Source organism: Penicillium diatomitis (genome assembly GCF_028827545.1).
Source record: "Penicillium diatomitis strain IBT 30728 chromosome Unknown utg000004l_segment0_segment0, whole genome shotgun sequence".
NCBI lineage: Eukaryota > Fungi > Ascomycota > Eurotiomycetes > Eurotiales > Aspergillaceae > Penicillium > Penicillium diatomitis.
In genome coordinates, this window is record NW_026623176.1 from 1,067,364 (window position 1) to 1,089,400 (window position 22,037).

Below are 22,037 nucleotides of genomic sequence, written 5' to 3' on the forward strand. Positions count from 1 at the left end.
CGTCAATGTATTATTCGCTGTTTAAGACATGAATCCACCCGCTTATGTAGTATGTGTGGTATGGACTGTCTATCAACATATTAATGTTAATTTCGTTCTTCCCAGAGTTTATTTACTGCGTCGACCAAAACCCGAGGATCTGAGCCCTCAGCATCCCGGGCACAGTCCTTCCACTCGCCGTTGTCACGAACACACCAAACAGACTCATCAAGACGGACAGTGCAGCTGGTCTTGATCCCGAGACTGTCACTACGCAGCGCAGATTCACGCAAGAGTGCCAAACCACTGAGCATTGGCCCATCCTGCTCGCCACCATCAGGATCGTCATCCTGCTGGCTGGCACAACGGTTCAGGGCATCGAAATCAATGCCGTGCTCCATCGCACACTCATGAATGAATTCACGGTTGGGGATGTGGGAGTAGCCGTTCAGCATGCAATTTGCAAAACCGAGGGATCGAATAATTGGTGTACGGGGGTACACTTCAGGTAACAGTGAGTCGTCATTTGTTGGAGGAAAAGGCAAGTTTGCTGCGCAAAGAAGAAGCATGTTCCCAATGCATTCCCCAGGACCATGTTTGCAGTCAACCTCGGTTGATTTTTCAGAAACGCTAGAGTGTATCACAAGATCAGTACAAGGTGCGATCTGTGTGAAGTATAAAATGTGACATAGATCAAGAACATACCTCGCGATAAAAGAGAGGTTAAAGTCAACCTTGTCACTGATTTGCTCCATAGCCGGGAGAATCAACTTCTGTAGGCAGTCTTTGGCATCTGGACATTTGCTCATGATATGCGCCTCTAATGGAATCTTGCTCCCCGTGCCTTCTTGAATCCTGGAAAGGGGGCGCTGACTTGGGGTTCGATATCCTGTTACCCGAGCTGTCATATCTTCATCGAGCTTCTGATCCAGATCGAACAAGTCCGCCGTACTTTCAGAACCATCGGATGCGGCACAGGAAACGACATCGCAAGATTCCAGACAGTTAGGTGACGTGCATATTGTGTCGGCGGGTCTCAGGAGCAGATAGTAGCAGAGTAAAAAGGTCACCACGACGGCATAGCGCCATGCCATGGTTCTTCGACTTGGTGTTGCCCTTTGCTTTGTAGTCAGCCATGGGGCCTTTTCATCCTCAAGACCTGCACCCTTGGGGCTACCGCTATGAAGCGGCAAAGTTGACATGCTTGAGAAACTGTGAGATAGGACTCCGCTATCGATGGATCGGGCCTGCGGAGATAAAACGGGACTGGAGTACTCCTTGGCACAACTTTCCTCGGGCGGTGACCTGACCTTCTCCACATCACGCGGCGGCATGGAAGCTGAGCTTGGAAACTTTGGGTCAGGTGCTCCCGCCAGCCTGATTGGCAGCCTCAGGCTGCACTGAGCAAGACTGATTACGTCAGGGTCCAGGCGGACGGTCCCCGTCCTCCCTGCCAACTCCGCCTGTCTCGTCTCTCTAGGCTGGCTCGGACTCGAGTTTCAACATCAAGACATCTCTTCACCGAGTTGACCCGTACAGAAGCGACTTGTTACATTATTTAGCTCCTGCCGCCTTCAGTGGTCCTTGAATTAAACTGGACTGTGAAGGACTGTCCATCCCCAAGCCTTGCGCGCGGATTAAAATTGACATGAAAGAGCCACGGGCATCTCTCGTACACATCACCTGATTAAGATAGCATCCAAACTGAATCAAATTCACAAATACCAGCCAGGGCTTGAAAGTTTCTCTGCCTCTCCACTCGATCAAATGTGGCCCGTATGGCTTCTTTTGTATCATTCACGCAGAATTCAACCTTCAGTGGGATGGATATTGCTATTCGTGGTAAGCCAGGTCATATCATCCTCCTGGAGCTGAGAATCTCTGCTTCTGGTGCTGAAGAGCTATCAAACTGACGTGTGCGATAAGTCTGTGCTGATGAAGGGAGGTATTTTCTCGATCTCTTTGGGAGCGAAGGGCATCTTTGGAAAGCGATCACTAGCTTAGACTTCCAATGCGATGGTCTTCCCAGTGTCAACGACTTCCCACCTGCATCAATGTGGAAGGTAATTGTCTCCATGTGGGCGGGCTCCGATCTCGGAGGCATGTGGCCTCGAGTTCTAGTGACCGACATGGGTTTGGAGCTGTAACTTTGCAAAGTTGGCCATTCATTAGAACTCTATCTTATGAATCTCACAGCATGAATGCCAAATGCGTAGAGCTTGCAAGGGTCAACACAAACCGTTCATGGAAATACAAGTCTTGAAGAATAATATTCAATACCCTTGCATCGTCATACATAAGAGCTTCCCAGCGCAGCTTTGGCTCGAGTTGTCTCGGCCGTTGATAGAAGCGGGGCAACAAACTCTTTCAGCTTGTGGCGGGGAGCAATGGAGCCGCTCCGGCAGTCGCTAGAATCGTTATCGTGCCCCGGTAGCCCACTGCACCAGTAGTGAGCCTTGCCACGCTGCTTCGTTTCTGGCAATTGCCTTGCAGACCCTCTAAGAAGCTTCCGTGTCAACCAGCTCTGTCTTGTTCTACAATCTAGGGAGGACAGCTACCTCGAGTGAATGAATCAAGACCGTCCGCTCACGGCCAGCAAATCATGACCGATTGGCTCGACTATTGATTCAATACAACACATCTCGGTCTCGACTTGACGCAATGATCAATGGAACAGATGGAGTCAAAAGGCGCCGTTGCCTGCTGCACAAGGGAGCACTGGCATCGGTGATCCATGCCGAGATGGGAGCCTCAGCCGAGCTTCTTTGAATCATCAATGATGCACCACATGGTCACACGCCATGGGTATTGGCTCAAAATTGGGAATTTTGTCACCTGCGAATCTGGCATCTGCATTCGCAGGCTCGTTGGAGCCCGTGCTCGTGAGGTCTCCGGGACGTCTGGATTTGCCCACCCAGGCCGCATCGAGTGCGGACTGAGAAGAGGCCTTTGCTGTACCCAGGCAAATGCTTTCGTAGAGGTCAAGAATCAACGCTCAAAGCCCCTGGCCTTTTTCTTGAGGGGGTGTTGCAGCTCGCATCACTGTGGATGGAAGAACTCGGCCTGTTGCGCGTGGCCGCTATCGGGCGCCTGGACACTGAACGGATATGGCCGTGCGTACCTGAGCCCAGCCGCCACGACCGGGGGGTTCGTGTTATCGCGTGAGGGGTGACCAGACGCCTAGCGGCGCGCTGGGCCCGTGGAGGTATGGGGTGGGCTTTGGGCACGGAGCTGCAACTATAAATGTTCCATTGTACAAACTTGTACCAACTCCTGGGCAGTGCTGAAAGAGAACGAAACTACGTCCGTGGTTCCGTGTACAGTAGGAGGGGTCAAAGTAGCCGATGTCTTTAACCGAGCAGGAGAATCGTCCTCCGGCGCGAAGGCGTCAGACGTCCGAGGAGGGTTACATAGCTCCCGCCATGTCAGCGAGGCGAGGCAGGATAGCTCGCACTTAGGAGCTTCGAAGTGGAACATTCCCCGACCGTGATCATCGTTCTCATGCGCTTGGATCTGTTTGGATTAGGATTTGTTTTTTTCCTTCCGTTTTCCGCCTAGTCGACGAGCAAGGCCGCGTCAGAGCCCTCGGAAACGCGCGCAGATGATGATGATGAGGAGGAGGAGGAGGAGGAGGAGGAGAAGGAGGAACCGCAACAGCTTGGATGGCGCAATTGTCGGCGACCTTGAGTCGGCCGATCTAGACAAGACAGAGCACGGCCACACCGTCTGCATTTCTGGTGAAGCAAAGTTCTGGGCTAAGCAGTGCTGTCGCAAAGTGCTTCTGCGAGGACCAGTGTTCAGATTACCAGCAGCAGGCCAAGATAACTGGCTCACTACTAGCGATCCGCGAGTAGCTGATAGCTCGTAGTTACTAGTCACTAGTTGAGTCCTGAGTCTCCTGATTGACCATCCGCTGCGCTTGCACCGTTCTGCTTTTGAGGTAGCATCCATCATCCGCAGGATTACGACTGATAAGCGGCTGCTGGGGATCTTCGACGAAACGTGGATCAACGGGCTAGACCCGTTCGGGAGTCCGGATAGATCGCGCCTCGATGCAATTGCCTGCAGTCGCAGACTCGCAGTAGTACTGACTACTGAGTGTCCACTGTCCACCACATGCACATCGGGACTGTAGAAGTAAGGCATCTTGAGTGTCGACCCTCGAGAGCAGTGGTCTCGTGAGTCGCTGCTGATTGTCGTCAGTTCAGACGTGACCGAGGTTGCCAAGTGAATGCATGGAGTGGATGGCCATCAAACACAGATCTCCCGGCCTCTTCCATCGAAGTACAGTAACAGTAGTGCAGAAGATCTCCCGGTGAAAGTCCAAAGAGGGAGCGGGAATGATGCATGACCGGGTGACTTGAGGAATAGTCCACACTCAACAGAGAGAGGGAGAGAGAGAGAGAGAGAGAGAGAGAGAGAGAGAGAGAGGGAGAGGGCCTTCATACGAATGCCGTGATTGTCAACTTGCCCGTTTCAGGAAAGGAACAGCGTCACATCGTCGCATTACTTCGTGCCTTCCGATGGTCGCATTTCCCCACGACCGTGCTCCTGGTTGATATTTAGTCTGTGGTCCTCCCATCCGGAGTTCCTGGTGCTGCCCTGATGGTGTTCTTCTCTCCGTCCTTGTTCCGTTGCGATCGCCGGGAGACGGTTCTCAAAGTGCAGTAAAAGTGCAGTGACGGTGCGATCCGAGGTGTGAGAACCCAGCCACCACCTCGTCAGCTAGTCCCGACCAGGTACCTCTGCCAGATCTTCGCCTCATGAATCCTCTCTGGCTGGACCACACAGACAGTTGCCGATCTGGATCCTAGTCACTCCGTGTCCACTTTTGCACTCCGGGGCAAGGGTCAAACGCCCTCCCAAAAGCCATCAAAGCCAAAATCAGCACCGGCGATCCGGCAGTTTGGCACCCTCGCAGCTAGTGACGACGAGTTCAAGGCTGAAGCGCGACAGATTCCATACTCAAAAGTGGGTAATTGGCTCCACCATTAGACTATTTGACCTCTGGCCAGCTCGGCCATTCCTGTTGGAGCCACTGTTGTGGTTGACATTATTGTTTATTTTTATCCAACGCTGGATACTGATTTGTGACGGTTGGTGTTCCTCTTTTTTCGCCTCTTGGTACGCTTCCTTGCCATTCCCCGTGATCCAACTCATGCCATTTACGGCGGTGGTGATTATTTTGCCCGTGACCGCTGCATCGGGTCCGATCCAGGCCGTTCTCTGACAACGTTATATCGAACGCCTTATCGTCCTGGTCTTCCAAGTTCCTTCTTCGTTTACCTCACACATTGCTTTCTGTCGATGGATCCTGGTCCCTTCGCGTCTGGCATTCCACTCATCTATCTGATCAGGTCCGCACCAGTCGACTCTCCACCGTATCAATCACTGGACACCCCGCTTGGCCTGAGGATCACGAGTCCGGAAGAACGTCGGTAGTTCCAGGCTCTTAAGGGGGTTTCTCTTCGACGAAAGTAGCACCACCGCTAGCTCGAGCCGTTCGCGAGCAAGTTGGGAGAAGTTTTCAATCCTCTAAATCCCGGAGGCAGTTTCCGTGGGCTGTTGAGACACGTCTTTCACCATTTTTTTCGGTCCCCCTTGCCTCGATCGACGGGAACTATCATTCATCACACTTCAAAAGTAGCCCAATCGGTCTCCTTGCACAAGAGCTCGAGCTAAATCAGATTGACTCAGCTTCTCAGGTGAGCTTGGGTCTCGAAACTCGAGCACGCAGTAATTGAGCGCTTCGAACAGGTATGTGTCTTTTCGTGAAAATTTCCCCGCGCGTATGGTCCGGTCCCGTGTCTCGGTCCGAACAGCCTAGAGATCAGTTGTATTCGCCTGCAACATTGAACACAGTGCCTCACTTGAAGGGGCAATCTGTGTCCAATTGGGGGTATTGAACGTGTGGCACTGTTGGCTCCTGGAAATCTCGAGCAACATTCAGACACTGCGTCCATACAATGGCATCGGATCAAATTGCCTACGGTAGTGCTAATTTAGTAGCACATAACAGGAATCTGGACACACTCGTACGGTAGGTTGAGTCCACTGGCATCCATTTTTAAGCCCTGTGCAGCTTGTTGGTAAAGGTCCGCAAGCTGGATCCCGCCACCTTGTGCCAGATTTGGTCTTGGACTTCCTGCCAAGACGCAAGACGGACCCAGCCTTGGTCAAGGCATTGTCAGAGTGACCACAATGGCCTCACCAGCCGCTATATCCACGTTGTCTGGGCGAGACAATGAGGAGGATCGGGAGCTTTTGAATGATGACGACGTCGAGGACGATGACAACGATGTGAGCTTGGAGATGGATGAGCGACAACGCGCGCACCTTGAATTCAACCGTCAACTAGATGACTTTTTGGCACCCCTGAAATTGGAAGAGGCAATCTTATACAACTTGGCTCGACGATTTTCCAAAGTATATCGTGAGCTGGCTCTGACCTCAGATCAACAATTTCTACCCACCCCTGTAACCCGGCTGCCTACGGGTCAGGAAACAGGCCGCTACTTGGCCATCGACGTGGGAGGAAGTAATCTGCGGGTTGCCTTCATTGAGTTACTGGGTGAGGTTGAGGACTCGGAAAATCGCTCCGCAGACGCCTCCGAGAGGTCCCAGGATACGATCCGCAAGGCTCAGAGACAAAGAGTGAAGCGGACCCTCGAGCGGGCATGGCCGATCCAGGAACATTTGAAAAAAGATCAGGCCGAGGATTTATTTGCGTGGATTGGAGATTGTATCGCCGAAGTGGTTGCAGAAAGTCTCATCTCGGATCAAACACAAAAGCATGTCCCCGCCGAGCTAGACATGGGCATTACATTCAGTTTTCCTATCATGTATGTTCTTCATGACAGTGCGGCATGATTCACGCGGCGGACAGGCTCTTTGCGCTGGATGCTCTGGAGGGTGCGAATTATGCTGACACCTTTCTTAGGCAAGAATCACTCGCCGAAGCCACGCTGATGCCCATGGGCAAAGGGTTTGCAATCACTTCAAACCTTGACTTGCGTCACATTCTCTTGACTGGATATGAAAAACATACTAGGAGACCTGACGATGAGGACGAGCCTTCGTCAAAACGACGAAAGCTCTTCGCTCTGCCGAAGCTCAAGATCCAAGCGATAACAAATGATGCGGTTGCGACATTGGCTTCGCTTGCTTACAAGGTCAAGTCACTACCGAACAGCCGGGTCGCAATGGGCATTATTGTGGGCACCGGATGCAATGCCACCATTCCCATGAAGCTCGAGGACCTTCATGAGTCGAAAGCTCGAAGTGTCCACACGATGAACTCTGATGCCACAGAGACAATCATCAATACGGAGTGGACAATTTCAGGAGCCGCCGCACCCCTTCGGGAGTTGAACATTACTACAAAATGGGATGCTCTCCTAGACCAAGCATGCGCGCGTCCTGGCTTCCAGCCCTTTGAGTACATGACAGGTGGTCGGTATATTGGAGAGCTAATTCGCTTGATTCTGTCCGACTACCTCACGACCGTAGCAGGGTTATCCAAGCAAAACCTGCCGGTCTCCCTGGTCCAGGAATACGCTCTGACGACCACATACATATCCGACAATGTCGCCAGGGCGAAATCGGACCAAGACCTTGCAACTTTGTTAAACGATTCCCTCCCTCCTCCGGAAGGCAGCGATTGGGAGTGGGATTGGAAGGCAGCTGGTGCTTTCCGAAAGATTGCGCGTACAGTACAAGCTCGCTCAGCTGGTCTGATTGCCGCTGCTGTGATCGGCCTGTTGGCATGTTGCCGGGAGATTGAGTTGAAAGAGGACAGCACGGTCAACACACCTGAAGCCCCAGCTTCTCCTCATGGCAACGGGGATACTCCGGTTATCAGTAGCGCAGCGAGCCCATCAGCAGCGACGCCGAGTTCGAACGAGATCCATGGACATGTCGTACCAGTCCTTCAGCCACTGCCTGCGGACTGGCAATCGGGACCAGAGGAACTTGTCGTTGCTTATACAGGCGGGATCATCCAACATTACCCGCAATTCAAAGAGATGTGCCAACAGCAAATTGACCGTCTCATCATGCGGACAGGTCCACAGCGGGGTGGAAAATCTGTGTTCCTGCGAGAGGCCTCGGACGGAGGCGTTATCGGAGCTGGCGTTTTGGCTGGTATGGTTGCAGAGAAGTAGTGTGAATAAGGTATTTTGTATTTATTTCAGGGTCGAGACATAGCACTATGCCAAAACGCGGACTGACGCATTTTCATCGTTTGAAGAATCTCATGTATTACACATGTCTAGACACTAGACAGGGCCCCCGGCAAACAAGGCGAACTTGATTGGAGCTCCGTGGGGAATGAAGCAATTTATCTGGCTTGGTGAATAAACTCCCAAAAAATTGAAACGATGCAACTTAAACTCAGATTAGTCTGAACATATTATTTCGCACACCCCGTTTCATAGCGCTGGGCTTTCCATCTTCATATTCAATTCCCGCAGCTCCCCCTTCTCCTGACATTTTCTCCAATCGCTCCCGCAGCTGCGCATCTGCATCGGCGACTGATTGAGTCTTCTTTGATGTCCCGGCCTGTGCCTGAACAGTGTCATCCGGGTTTGAATCTGACCTTGAGGAATCGGAACTTGAAGTCTGACCCAGGGACTTTTGATCTGTGAGCGAGGTTAGAAGCTCTCGGCCCTTGAGCTGCTTATTCATTGCTGACCATGGATCTTTTACGTACCAGGTTGTTTTGTCGAAGAGGAAACGGCCCGTACTGACGGAGCCGACGAAGCGACAGCGCTCAAATGTGGGATGAGGCTCCTTTGAAGGCGGCGTGTAATTGTTCTCGACTTCAACATTATTTCTAATTGTATTCTGAGCCTTTTTCTTTCATCTCATTAAAAATAGTCCAGGACGCTTTGCACAATACCCGAACCCTGGTCTTGACGTAGATATGCGATCAGGGACATATACATAGTCACGTGGTGTCACGTGGTATGATCGTCTCCCCGCGATCGGTCAATGCCGAACGTCCAGCTTTCACTTGTACCTGTCAACAGACACTTTGTCTCGAGCACGCTTCCTCCACAGTCATCGTACTCATCATGGCTCAGCAACAACAATCATACTACGAGCTGTATCGTGGCAGCAGGTGAGGGTGGACTGCAGGGAAAAAGCTAGCTGAGCGGGACTGACTTGGAATGACTAGTCTCGGTCTTTCCCTTACGGACACACTGGATGACTTGATTAACGAGGGCCGGATTGAGCCTCAACTGGCAATGAAGATATTGTCCACCTTTGATAAGGTCGTCACAGAGGTCTTGGCCGAGAAAGTCCGAGCCCGACTTACGTTCAAGGTACATGATCCACAAGCGCTTGTCTGGGATTACGCGCGCGAAGGCTCAGGTCTTTGTGTTCCTATCGAGGTGTGAATGGAAGAGGTCGCCATGAAGGTTGTTGCTAACGTAGCTCTTCTCTGCTTGCTATCCAGGGCCATCTCGACACCTACCGATTCTGCGATGAAGTCTGGACATTCCTTATCAAGGACGTGACCTTCAAACTCGACAACCAGACCACCGTTTCCGCCGAACGGGTGAAGATTGTCAGCTGCAACAGCAAGCGCCCTGGCGAGACCTAAGCGGAGATTGGCTGGCTGAGTCTACACTGGATCTTTCTTCCAACGGGGCGTGATACACTTCCACGCAGGCGTTCTTCACTGGCTTGTTCTTGAATTTTGGGGCGACAAACATAAGCGGGCGTTATTGGGGCAATGTTTTCCTGGTCGCACCGCTCTCCTCGCATACACGGGATCCTATGATACCACTTTAGATACCCAAGCAAAGTAAAACAGACTGAGCAATCTATGAACATTCACATTCCGTGGTTGGCTCTGCTTGGAAGGAATGAGTACTACGGCCCTTCCGCTGAATCGCCAGTAGTACCGGCTTGGCCTCGGCAGCTTCCCCGAGCGGAAGGTGACCTCACCTTATCGGCCCGCCTATCAATCACTCTCCATCTCTGTGACCCGCGTTCAGACGTGCCGCATCACTACTACCCCAGTGCACCCTACCTTCAGACGAATGACGGCGCGCAATGCCGCGAACATTACCTTGGTTGATACACAAGGGGAATGCTAGTCCAGTGAAACAACAGTCGCGCCCCCGCAAGAGGGCGAAGCGAGAATGCACGCCTGTCGATGATGATGATAACGACAACGCGACATCAAGGGGACCTCCTAAAACGCCGGAGAAGCGGGATTTCTTCCGATCTTGTAAATCAAGCGAACTCTTTTTTTTTTCAAAAAAAAAAAACACACTCCCTTGCACTTCTTTAGCTAATTTTGTGCATTGGTCTTCAAGCGCAAACCCCGCCTAGCTCTCCTGCGCGACAATGTCCTCCCCAAGAGTAAGTCTTGATCTTCGCGAGCCGGTCGCTCCAGACGCTAATTCGACACTTTGTAGATTTCTCCTCGAAGGACTGGACCATGATGACGCTTGGATCATGGTGGAAGATGAGTTCTACGCCATAGCGCTGAGTTTTACACAGCATCTTCATTACGCGGAGTATATTCGAAGAAAGAAGGAAGCGAGGTCGCGAGGCACTCAAGGCCTGAATAATCTTCAACGACCGACAGATGGCCGAACAGCTCTGCCAAAGGAGAGCGAGCGGAAAAAAGAAGCAGAATCTCTCCATGCTCGGCAGCAGGCTGGGCTGGCAGACATCAAGCCATTAGAAGAGGACTTGGATGACGATGACGATACCACCTGGGCGGGGACCCATCTCCACGGGCTGATGACTAGTCCCAGGAAATCAAGGTCTCTGATGGGCGTTTATGGGGTGAAATCTGCGACGCGAGCGGCTGCAGGGTACAAACAGGCTGGTGGGAGTGGTGGTAGAGCCGCAGGCGGGGATCTTCCACGGGAACGCGTATCTAAACAGCGAGCCGCGACGGACAAGATGGCTGATCTAGACGGGGAAACGGCCTCGGACACTGATGACCTCAACGGTGACACAGATCCAGGTGAAGAAACAGAAGGAGGAGAGGACGACGATGATCTTGAGGAGCTGGCTCCAGCACAGTATGAAAGATCTACGGTTTCTACATCAAAATCTATAGTGCGGCCAGACCGCCAAGAGATGGATAACGCTGTACAAGTGCAACGAGTGGCCCCGGCTGTACAGACAAGCAGCAGATTCAGATCTCGGGTTCAAAGTCTATTTGATGATCTAGATGGGCTACCGGAGCCATCGCAATGCGTCAAAGTGGAAAAGAACACGAAGGTTTCCTCAGACCCCGAGATTCAGCCATTCAGAAACCTGCAAACCACCAGACATAACTGAGACAATGAGTCTCCCGCAACCAAACAATCCCGCTTCAAAAATGTCCCGACGTTCTTGCTGTGATCCAAAACAATGACATCGGATCAGATCCAGATGTCAATCGGAAATGGACCATCACGCCCTCATTGCTCCGATGGCTTGTCACTCTTGGCCTTTTCCGTGATTGTCCCAGACAAAGTATCATTGCCACCGTTCGTCGCCTCCGGATGGCCGTTCGGGACCCTTTTGGAGCCAAAAGACATGCGAAAACCCTTTAGGCAAGTTCGGACGCGGGCGAATTTCGCACGCTCAGTTTGCGGACGTGGCTGCGGATCTTGGCTGACACCGATGGCCGACGGTTCCTCATCTCGTTGGACACTTTCTCCCTCTCCACCGATGGGCTGCGGCTTGTCTGAGACGTCAAAGTACTGTGACTGGGATGTCAGATGGGGCCGTTCGGACGGAGTGAGATTGCGCGTTAAGACTGACTCGGCATCGGAGAAGCAGGCGGGTAATTCTTCTTTGCGGAAATTGGTAGGAGGTCCCTGTTGGCGAAGAAAGAAGGATTTGCATTAGCCTGGAGTTTCTTGATACCCTCTTTGGTTTTTGTTTTTGCTCGCTTGACTTTGAATGCTTCCTGGGTGAATACGTACAATTTCGACGATCTTGCCTTGCTTGCGCGCAAATGGCGCCTTGAAGGTGCGAAGGATTTGTTTGAAACAGTCCATTATGTCGAGGCGAGTGGATATGAATCTTTTGGAGGAACACGGATCTAACACGACCTTGGAGAAGAAGTTGTAGATATTCTGTGGCGATGGTCGATTTTGAGACTTTGACGAAGAGACTTGTACCGGCAAGCGCTGTTGCGTACTCGAAAGTGTTGTTGGGCAGGAAGTAACCGGATTTTGAAAATCGAGTGATCGATGGAATTTAAAAACGAAGGACAAGACGCCAAAGGAAGGACTGGTGACGAAGGACGTCGACTGGAATGATCGAACCCAACAAAAAAAAAGAGAAGACTGAACAAGATCCTGGGATATGCTAGGTTATTAGTACGTTCAGCGATGGAGGATGAATGTCTAGTAACCGCCCGGTCCAGACGCTAGTAGATATAGTCCGTTCACATGGAAGGAAAAACAAAATAACGAAACACCCAAAAGACGTGAAAAAGAAAAAGAAAATCACACCACTTCCAAAAGAGAGAACTACAATTGTGCACAAAAAAGGCCGATCATCCCAGTGGCACGCTCCGAGCCGAGTTTCAGGGCCCTTTCATGCAGTATGCACATCCATTTTGCCTACGACGGACGCAATATGAAATTGATCCACAATCTGGACGCCCCGTCAAGTGCCATTGAGGGAAACGATAGCCTGTAGATTTGACACTACTGGAGAACGGTATGAGAAGGGAGGCTTTCATTACATTGAATGTAATCGGGAAAAAGGTTCACCCTGGAATCTCCCTTTGGCGATGGGTCTGTGACACATTCCATTTTGAAGCGTCCACTTTTGGCTCTCCCTAGCGGCACTGGCGGGCTGGACTGGACTATTAGATCCTTCAAGATACTTGATTCTCTCTTGCTCTCTCTCTCTCTCTCCCTCTCTCTCTCGTAATGGGTGTCTTTTTCATTTCCTCAGGTGGTGCCCATGATATCATGTATTGATTCTTTGGCTTGCTGAGGGAACACGTCTCATGTTCGGAAGAAGGATGTAGTCTCCTGTCCGTCCGACATCACCATGTACACTTAATAGGATGGCGATGCAGAGATCGTGCCGATGCGATGCAAAGTGCTGCAGCTGGAATCTCTAAATATCTATCAATCAAAACATCCGATACCGATGCCGCATTTACGTCCTGCATCTCAGCCACGCTTACCCTCCCTTTCCTTCCTCGGGCGGGACCAGAGTACAATGTAGTAATATACAGCCCTGTACATGGGCAGAGATTGGCGTTCCTCGCGTGCACGACCCTAGACGACGATTGCCGTCGTTGTAGAATTCTTCGGGTCTCTACACAGTCAGGTCCCAGTGATGAGCTACACAGTCTTCAGTCTAGCCGCACTTCTGCAGGGGTCCCTCCGAAGGACGAGTGTCAAGGTCTGTGAGGCCCGCCGGAAAAGGTACTTGATTGCAAACCATGGCTCAAACGGGTAAAAGGGGGTGATTGTAGTATTGGAGCTGGATACCTCATCAGTTCCAGGGAAGAATACTTATTGACCTCCGTACAGCCAGCATTCCCGTCCTTGGCCCTTTTTATTTCTCTGCCTACGCAACCTGGCGGTATTCGGTGGATTGGATCTGGTAGAGTCGGTGATGCGGTAACTATATGGGGAAAGGTGTCTTGAGAATCAGAGTCCAGTGAGTATTGAACAAGGCCGGAAAAGCTTGGCTAGTATGAAGTGATCAACTAACTACCTACTAGTCACTACCTCTTAGGTACCTATCACGAAATCACAACCTCGTCTATAACTGTGGTCAACTCTCTACCTGATCACTTGATGGATTCCCTGGTCGCTCAACCTCATCCAACAAACCTGGAAAGATTCAATAGCTCCACTCTGATCTCAACGACTAGCACCCACCGTAGATGACACCTCCAAATCATTCCAGGTTTATGGACCGGGCTCTCCATGTCTACTCCAACAATCAAGATGAGGGGAGCTGAATGACGGGAGAGGTCATCCTTCGCTCAAAATCCATCAAGGGGAGGAGTCTTGAAATTCTCACAAAAAGGCCGTGCGAGAACCCAGAGATTCGACTCGAATTCCATGGTACTATTGTCCTGAACGGGAACGATTGAATGCGATCAACATGAGAGACCAACAGCCTCAGAAATGCTCTCCGATGGGAACCATAGCACCCAAGCGCTTGGCACACTGGTTTGGACGATCCGGATCCATTTAATGTCGATCACTATAGCGCCTCGGGTGTGCCGATCCATTTAAAGCGAGCGGTCCGACCAACCACCCTCGGGCTGCCCGTCAAATGGATATTGCTCCATGAATCTCGTACACATATTTCAAAAGGTACTAGGGTGACTGTGCTCATCACACTCTTTTGGCATTCGTGCCGCGAACAGCCCCGGCATTTGGAGCTTGTTCGATCGGGGCCGTGATCGAGCTTCAGTGGATTGGCCTCGGTCGTATATCCTGTAGGTGATCGAAGACATCGGACTCTCATCGTGCCCGGCTGTAGTGTGACGTCGATTATTACCTGTGGAGCTACGTGCTGGAGCAGGTTTACGTACCTTCTGAGAGAGTCTTGGAAGCGATATTGATGTATGCAGGACCCCGGCAATAGGTAATGAGGTAGCATAGATCAGAGACAGGGGGAGAAATACCTGGTCATGCAATATGATGAATACCCAACTACAGTATAGCATGGGCCGGAACACAGCTTGGTAATTACCAAAGGTTGGAAATAGGTAAATAGGTGTGCTCTTAGGCTCTATCTACCAATCTACATAGTTACCATAAATTCCATACATACAGGGGTTTCCAAAATCAACTTACTTCACCCTCATTTGAACACTGACGCGCGGTCGGCAACCACGTACAGTCCGAGGATCACCGTTTTTGACCAACCAAGGAAACTTTCTCTTCCGCTCCTCGCGTCGGCAACATGCATCCAAGGGACGGCATTATTGTTGTTTCTTTCGTGTCCAACATCTTCCAAAAACTCGAAGCAGATTCACAAGTGGTTCATTCGCAATCAATAGAGTTACAGATGGAGACGTCCTCGAATATGATCAGAGCCGAATCCGCCAGATGTGACAGAGACAGTCTCGGTGAGTTTGGTGGCGCGCGATCGACACCAGGCAATCAACCTTAATCTGTCAAGTGCCGGGTGTTTCATCATGTGCCAATGTGCCCCTATCAATGAAGGGATCGGACTCGAACCGAGGGAGAGAAAAGAAAAGCTTTTGGATTTAATTTACTATCAGGACCATGCAGACGATTGGCCGTAGCTTCGGATACTGTAGAGGGATGCGGATTCCTCTTCTGGATTCGGCGATTCAAGCCAGTACGTGGCTTGTAAGCGTGCAGTGCTTTCCGATTTTACATTCCAGTCTTCATTCTTCGAAAGTTCGATACAATTCATTTAGGGAATGTCACTAGGACGGGAGAGCTTCCTTGCGCGGATGGACCCATTCCGCGCTGCAGGGTATTGAGTTGCGGTAGCCGAGGCACGCGATTCGTAAGCGTTCCAGTCCTTTGCAGTGTGCACCTTTTCAATCGGAGATTTATCACCACACCCTCCTGCATGTGTGCGGCTGCCTGGTAGATTCAAATGTTTCATTTCAGAGTGAACAGACACGTTGTCTTGGATGCAAAGCGAGCCTCAAACACCCATGGTTACACAACGTCCTGAGATGCTAGTGGTACAGGCCATCTACCATTGACTGTGACTCAAGCATTGTCGACTCCTTGAACAGCTCTGGCTATGATGAGAGATCACGCACAAGTCGTGCGCCCGCCCACGTATACGGGTAGTTGTGTTGATACCAGTTCATACTGAGAGATGAGAGTTAGTCAGGACAGAAAACGTGAATCGATGGACTGAAGGAGTACTTACAATGTGCTGCGCCCAGCAATCCGCGGCATGGTCGCCCAGGAACCGCCTTGGATAATGTTGTGCTTGCCATCGAAGAAGTCCGCTATGCCAGAAACTGATAAGCATGCGAGGAATTATTTTCACGGGCTGTGGGGGCAGACACCTACATGTGTAGCCGGGATATATGTCCATGGCCTTGAAACCTTCGTGGGGTGCTAAAGGAGTGCTGGTCCATTCCCAAACGCCACCAAGGTCACCCTGGCCAGCAAGCTTGTCGCCGTTTGGTGTAACCGGAAGAGGATGCCAATTTTGAAAGCCAACATTGCAATCTTCGAGGGAGCGATATACCGGTGTTTCCGCACAAAGACTCTGTTTCACTTCTCCATTAGCGGTGCGTTTTACACCACTCACAGCCCCGTTTGTTGCTGTGGTCTTGTTGGTGGGTCCGTCGCTGCGTCAGTGGTCAGCTTGAGCATTCATTCACGACGATCAAACATCACTGAGCCTACCTGTGGTGATTGGCTTCCTCATTCTTCGCCTCCGCCTGCACTTTCGATGCATGCATATAGATGCTGCGAACCTCTTCGAAGGTCGGGATCCTGCATCCCGCCCACTCGGCATAGCTTGCCAGCTCATCGTAAGATGCCATGACAGGCCAATCCTGAGCAAGACTCAACAACACTGGACCAAAGACTGTTCTAACCGCAAAGTTGCTCATAAAGTCATCGGTCGCCCGAGAACCAGACTCATCCACACCGTTGGTAATCGCAAATTCTCTGTCAGCATGAACGAGCTTCCACGATGCGGGAATTGCTCGGCTGTGATGCACTTGAAGATATTTGGCAAATTCTCTGTTTGTCACTGGACGGGCCTGGGCTTCGAATGCGTCTACCTCGACGACGCGCTGAGGCTTTTCATTGTCCCAGCCAAAGGACTCTCTGGGTACGGAGTCCTCATCGACGTCGTTCAAGCCTATCGTGACAGCTTGCTTTGGAATACTGAACCACTGGTTGGGCTTCTCATTCTCCCTTGCATGTTGCGCCAACGAGGCAAAATCGGGAGTCTTCACGCCAGTCGGAGGCTGGACACGCTCGCTCTGAAGAAGCATGTACAGGAAAGTCTCGAGATGCATGGCCTCATGTTCGTACCCGATCCAAAGAGCTTCCCCCAGTGTCCGGTCATTTGAGCCCTGGCCATCCTGAAGAACCGATCGCACCCTGGATCGCACACGATCTGTGTAATCCAGGATCTCAGAAAGTCGAGGCCATTCATCGGGGATCGGGCTGTGAGAATGGCATTTCTCCGGGTCTTCCACATCGGGGTCGATTCCGCGCTCAAAGATATCCTTGTAAGACTGGGGCTCGGTGAGATTGCCACGCAGTGCACGCGTAAGATGGATATCTATAGCCAGTCAGTGAGCCTTTCAAAGACATGGGCATACATCATGAGATGGAGCGCATACCCAAAAAAGTGGGAATATGGCCCAGGTAGAAGATAAGCGCGTTGCGGAGCTGAATGGGTTTCGACAAGAGCTCTTCCCGCGGCACCATTGTCTTGGTCACCGTATCCCAAACCGCCCAAAGGGTCTCGAAATCTTTGAGCGTGGGGACGGGATGAGAAGCGTATTCGGATGAGCGCAGTGGGATCTCGACTGAGCATGGTGACAGTAGATGAATATCTGTGAAAGTGTCAGTCTACCCGAGGTGCGAGGCGCTGCATAAGATTTCGGGAGGTCCATTGCTGCCAATGACGGGAAGCCACCTGGTGCTGTGAGCACTTACGATAATCGTCTGTCGCATTTGCATATACAACCTGCGAGATCAGGTGCGCGTTGCGGCAAAGCTCTTCTCGCTCATCAGGACTGTACTTGTATGCTTCCTCAAAGAGCAGTCTGTCCCCTTTCGGAATATGAGCGCCATTGATCGTCACATCAACTTTAGGCGAGTAGAAAGCTTGATGACATCCGTTTTTCTGGTCATACTCGGTAATGATCTCCCATTCTTCAGCCTTGAACGCCTCGAATCTCAACACGGCATTGGCATGAACCAGGCCGTTCTCATAGAACTCTCTAGTCACCCCTTGGGAGTCGTTGTAAGCCTTGTATACCTTTTCAGGGGTCTTACAGGCATCCAAACCAATCAACAACATATCCGAGGGACTCAAAGCCTTCGAGAAACCTCGCAGGAAGCTCGCAGCTGCGGCGCGGTTGAAGTTGCCCAGTGACGACCCCATCGATAGGACGACCGTGGGTCTCTCTCGATTCTTCGGGTCCTTCAACCACAGTAGCGCGTCATCATATGTGCCGTGAAGGCCGTGCAGTCCCACGTACTGAAAGCCTTCTTGGGGAGATCTCAGAAAACGTCCGTTTCAATTCCACCAGGGAAAGATCCAGTGCATAGTAATCCACGTGCTTCTCGACCCGTTCACACTCGCGCAACAGAATCTCAATTTTGCGCAAATTTCTAGAACGCTGATGTCAGAAACATGCCATGGCAAAACGATTCCAGAGACGAGTAGTCGCATCACAGTCTTATGGACCTGGAGTTATGAGGACAACAGACCCACTACCAAGCTCTAACAGCTGCGCATTCTCTGGTATGCGTTCGACGATTCTCTTCGCTTGTGAAGTCAAGATCTCGATCTCGGCATTTGTGAGGTAATAATCTTCCACATATGTGATTTTCTCGAAGATCTTCAAGCCCCTCGTATCGTATAAAAGTAGGGTCGGGAACGAGCGTGAGGTCCCGTCGGAGGGGTTGAGGGCCTTGTTGAGGATGTCCACAAGGGAGACATCCATCTTCTCCTGTTGGATGTTGACAATCTCGACCTTGTCCATGTTCCTCAAAGCGGATGGAGACATTGTTGCGACGATATCCCTTTGAGGCAGCAAGCATTAGTCAATACCCTCAGCTCAGCAGGTAACCTCGAGCTCTGCTGGAGAAGGATCCGCGGGCTGGTCTGTATTCATCAGACTGGGGATCATACCTTGCGTGGCTGTTGCGGCAGATGCGCGAATTGTGACTCGGTCAGAATGAGCAAAGAGGGGGAGCTGTCAAGTCTTTATGAGACTCCGCAGCAGCTGGTGCTGGACCTCGGACATGCCACTGAAAGCGAAAGCTTGACTCCATGACGAATCACCGTGAGACGCAGGGGAGCATCCGGACCAGGACAGGATTGGAGACCCAGTCATGTTCCGCCAGCGGCTGCACGAGGAGGAGGGCGGGGGAACCTTTGAATGAGCGCGGAAAAGTCATCCATTCAGGAACCATCTGTAATTGACACGCAGTCAACGATTGTATCTCTGCACGTTGGACGAGCTGATCGTGGAGACCAATGCTGACTGAGCTATGCAGAACGGGTCCACTGTGATCCGGTTTTGTCTCGCAATACTCGCAGAACATGGTTTCCCATTCAGATGCCCCGCAAGTCTAGATCGCTGGTCAGGTCCTGTTCAGGCGTGGGCCAGCATTATCAGATTGGCTTATAAATGCGATATGATCCGCTTGTGGATTCTGCCGGGTGACCAGCTCTACCCACTTGGGTGTTTGCACGGCCCCAGATCGGACGAGGGGTGAAACTTTCGAGACTCCTTTCGTACTCGACTCCAGGGTCTGCGCTACTGCGGTGTCCAGTAGCAGTCGCTATGATCGCGGAGACCGCGGGTGGAGGGATTCTCGAGCTCTCTCGATGACGCACAGGAGGGTCAGAGCGGGGCTGTTTGCTTGGTTTGTCTTGTTTACATCCGACCGGCGGTTGTTGGTTGTTCAATGTCGGGATGTCATGATGGACTAAGGATGCAGTCACAACACGTAAGTCACTGGCCAGTGGCTACACGGTGACCACCACACTGATCCAGCATGGTATTTACTCCGATGCTTCCGAGGCTCATGGTAGATTCACAAGGGTGAAAGAGAACAAAGAAGTTCACTGAGCTTATAATGACCTTGTAGCTACTAGCTAGTACTAGCAAAGGTCTCTTTACCTAGGCCTAGTTACCTATAACAATACAATATACTAGAGATCAACGAAGCCCTCAACATCACTAGCTCCTTTTGTTATCAGTTTCGTGACCTACGCCCTTTAATCCCTCGCTTCATCCATACATATGCCGTACTCGAGGATGGGGTAGTAGTACTGAAACCATCCACCACGTCAGTGGCACCTAGGTGACTACAGCAAGTAACTACTCACTACTACTGACCTGATGTGCCTACTAACTACATAGTTTAAGTAGGTTACTAGTAAGTAGTCGGGAGATGTACCTCCCTAACTTTTAGAAGGGTACAACAGTACTACCTACCTAAGGTACCTGACTTTGCCCCTCATGGACAAAAGGACCAACCTCAATTCGGAGGACAAGAGATTTAGTTTCCAAATCTCGTACCTCCCAGTTCCCTCCGATTATAGGAGTGGCCCAATTTGGATAGCCTGGTCTTCTAGTCAGCTGGAAACGAGCTGAGTTTTACCTTCAAGTTTCCTAACAGTAGTATTAACTTATTAAGTTACCTCGTTTACATGCCTTGTTCTACACAAGCGTTGCTAAATCGGTCTTAGTGCTTACCTCGAAGCAGTAATTTGCTGAAGACGAAGACCTTTTTCTGATCAAAGATCCCTACTCGACACGATATGGAACTGTTTGTGACTACAAGGTTATTCTCGCATTAACAATGGGATTGTCAGACTCAGACTGTGGAAAAAGACCTCGAGATCCATGTCTATTTTTAAACTCAATTTTCCTTCTCTCGGGTTCATGATCAATTTACCAACAATCGATCTGCTGATTCATTCATCTTCCCTACCAAATCTATCATTAGGCTTGACTACCAACTGCAGTCTTCAGAGAGATAAAGCATGAGAATACCCCCGAAAGTCCCGCGCTCACAACCTCACTACAAGGACGTCTTGCAGTTCCATTATTACACATACTAAGAAACGAGAGTTACGGTTCATCATCCTCTGTCCCTCGATCCTATTCCATCACATGCCTCTCAGGCCTCCAAGCCCTCTCTGACTGACAGCATGATCTCCAAAATAGTGTCCAAGCTCCGCAAGAACAATTCAGTCAAGGAGCCGAGGGAGTTTGCGGGGCCGAATCTGGTTGATCGGCTCCAGAAAGCCAACGCAGATCTTGCGATGCAGCTAGACCAGGCAAATCAAGAAATCCAGACACTTCGCACCAGACTAGCAGACCTAGGCTGTCTTCTCACTCATGCAGAAGTGCAAAGGGCCCACGTGAGTGAATTGAATTCCATTTCCTGGCGCAAAGCCCACTTAAGAGTCGCGGGCAACGCAGGCCCTTTGTCGAAATCAGACACGGCAAAGCAGCACTTGACGTGGATTGACAACATCTGGATCTGTACAGACTTGCATTATTTGCAACAGGCCGAGCAGTCGTGGAAGGACGGCGATGTGGACGCTGCACTTGGTCACCTGCAAACTTCGATCGCGCGCAACCCGTTTCTCTCGGTCGCAGAATCCAATCATTCCCGAGTTATAATTGCCGCTCTGCTTTACGCAAAGGGTGAGTATGAGCGATCTCTCGGCCAACTCAGCGATGTTTTAAAGCTTGCATTATCATGTGAACAACAGCAGGAGTCCGTCTCGACCGAAATCACTAGTCTCGCCCACTTTGTCGAAGGCATGAATCTTGTGGAGCTGGGAAGCAATGAACAAGCCTACTGGTCATACTCACAGTCATTGCAGCTGCCCGGATATTCTGATCAGGCGCGGAAGTGCCAGATTCGCCTCGTTGAAGAGTTTACTCGTCAACAGACTGAAGACGATAGTACATTGGACAATCTGTCATTACGTCCGGTTATCAGCTCAGATCAAATGCGACCGGTCGCGATGATAGTTCACGAGCGAGCGGCCTAATATTGGAGAGTAATGGGCAAAACGGTAAGAACTTCATTCCATTCAATGATTCATCAGATTTCGAATTGACTGGGCTATCGCTTCGAGAGTTATAGAGTGCTCAGTCTTATATGCAACAGATCTATCAAGTAAAGAGTGGCCACATGTAATCTAGGTCGGGCATCCCATCTTTAGATGTAGGGCAGGAAACCCATTCCAAGCCGATGGGTAGGACCGCTCTTTCGTTTCCGGTGAATTGGGGCTGCTGACGTCGCAGTCCTGAGTGTCATGGTCATCCTTACGAACGACAACATGGCCATTCTATATTTTTCCTATGCCCAAATCAGCTCTCACGAATGTGC

The 22,037-nt window shown here is 51.0% G+C and overlaps 9 protein-coding genes across 9 annotated transcripts; 5 read left to right on the forward strand and 4 right to left on the reverse strand.

Annotated features, from left to right (window-relative positions):
• Positions 1-86: 86 nt before the first annotated feature.
• Positions 87-1,313, reverse strand: N7539_003665 (GILT family protein; the record flags this gene model as incomplete). Its single annotated transcript, XM_056933267.1, has 2 exons — positions 87-609; positions 685-1,313. 2 exons carry the CDS (start codon positions 1,311-1,313, stop codon positions 87-89), a joined length of 1,152 nt encoding a protein of 383 aa, XP_056790808.1.
• A 1,442-nt stretch (positions 1,314-2,755) lies between these two features.
• On the forward strand, positions 2,756-3,666 carry N7539_003666 (uncharacterized protein; the record flags this gene model as incomplete). The annotated part of the gene is made up of 3 exons (XM_056933268.1): positions 2,756-2,907; positions 2,958-3,126; positions 3,538-3,666. The coding sequence occupies 3 exons, from the start codon at positions 2,756-2,758 to the stop codon at positions 3,664-3,666; spliced, it is 450 nt and encodes a 149-aa protein (XP_056790809.1).
• Positions 3,667-6,180: 2,514 nt separating this feature from the next.
• On the forward strand, positions 6,181-8,141 carry N7539_003667 (hexokinase family protein; the record flags this gene model as incomplete). The annotated part of the gene is made up of 2 exons (XM_056933269.1): positions 6,181-6,821; positions 6,920-8,141. 2 exons carry the CDS (start codon positions 6,181-6,183, stop codon positions 8,139-8,141), a joined length of 1,863 nt encoding a protein of 620 aa, XP_056790810.1.
• A 229-nt stretch (positions 8,142-8,370) lies between these two features.
• On the reverse strand, positions 8,371-8,664 carry N7539_003668 (uncharacterized protein; the record flags this gene model as incomplete). Its single annotated transcript, XM_056933270.1, has 1 exon — positions 8,371-8,664. One exon carries the CDS (start codon positions 8,662-8,664, stop codon positions 8,371-8,373), a length of 294 nt encoding a protein of 97 aa, XP_056790811.1.
• Positions 8,665-9,053: 389 nt separating this feature from the next.
• Positions 9,054-9,586, forward strand: N7539_003669 (transcription initiation factor IIA subunit gamma; the record flags this gene model as incomplete). Its single annotated transcript, XM_056933271.1, has 3 exons — positions 9,054-9,100; positions 9,158-9,374; positions 9,440-9,586. The coding sequence occupies 3 exons, from the start codon at positions 9,054-9,056 to the stop codon at positions 9,584-9,586; spliced, it is 411 nt and encodes a 136-aa protein (XP_056790812.1).
• Positions 9,587-10,041: 455 nt separating this feature from the next.
• Positions 10,042-11,289, forward strand: N7539_003670 (uncharacterized protein; the record flags this gene model as incomplete). Its single annotated transcript, XM_056933272.1, has 3 exons — positions 10,042-10,219; positions 10,308-10,353; positions 10,410-11,289. 3 exons carry the CDS (start codon positions 10,042-10,044, stop codon positions 11,287-11,289), a joined length of 1,104 nt encoding a protein of 367 aa, XP_056790813.1.
• A 122-nt stretch (positions 11,290-11,411) lies between these two features.
• Positions 11,412-11,996, reverse strand: N7539_003671 (uncharacterized protein; the record flags this gene model as incomplete). Its single annotated transcript, XM_056933273.1, has 2 exons — positions 11,412-11,813; positions 11,922-11,996. 2 exons carry the CDS (start codon positions 11,994-11,996, stop codon positions 11,412-11,414), a joined length of 477 nt encoding a protein of 158 aa, XP_056790814.1.
• Positions 11,997-15,709: 3,713 nt separating this feature from the next.
• N7539_003672 (DUF323 domain protein) lies at positions 15,710-18,682 on the reverse strand (the record flags this gene model as incomplete). Its single annotated transcript, XM_056933274.1, has 8 exons — positions 15,710-15,782; positions 15,844-15,925; positions 15,990-16,273; positions 16,332-17,223; positions 17,285-17,500; positions 17,604-18,093; positions 18,152-18,284; positions 18,384-18,682. 8 exons carry the CDS (start codon positions 18,680-18,682, stop codon positions 15,710-15,712), a joined length of 2,469 nt encoding a protein of 822 aa, XP_056790815.1.
• A 2,159-nt stretch (positions 18,683-20,841) lies between these two features.
• Positions 20,842-21,696, forward strand: N7539_003673 (uncharacterized protein; the record flags this gene model as incomplete). Its single annotated transcript, XM_056933275.1, has 1 exon — positions 20,842-21,696. One exon carries the CDS (start codon positions 20,842-20,844, stop codon positions 21,694-21,696), a length of 855 nt encoding a protein of 284 aa, XP_056790816.1.
• Between the last annotated feature and the right edge of the window lie 341 nt (positions 21,697-22,037).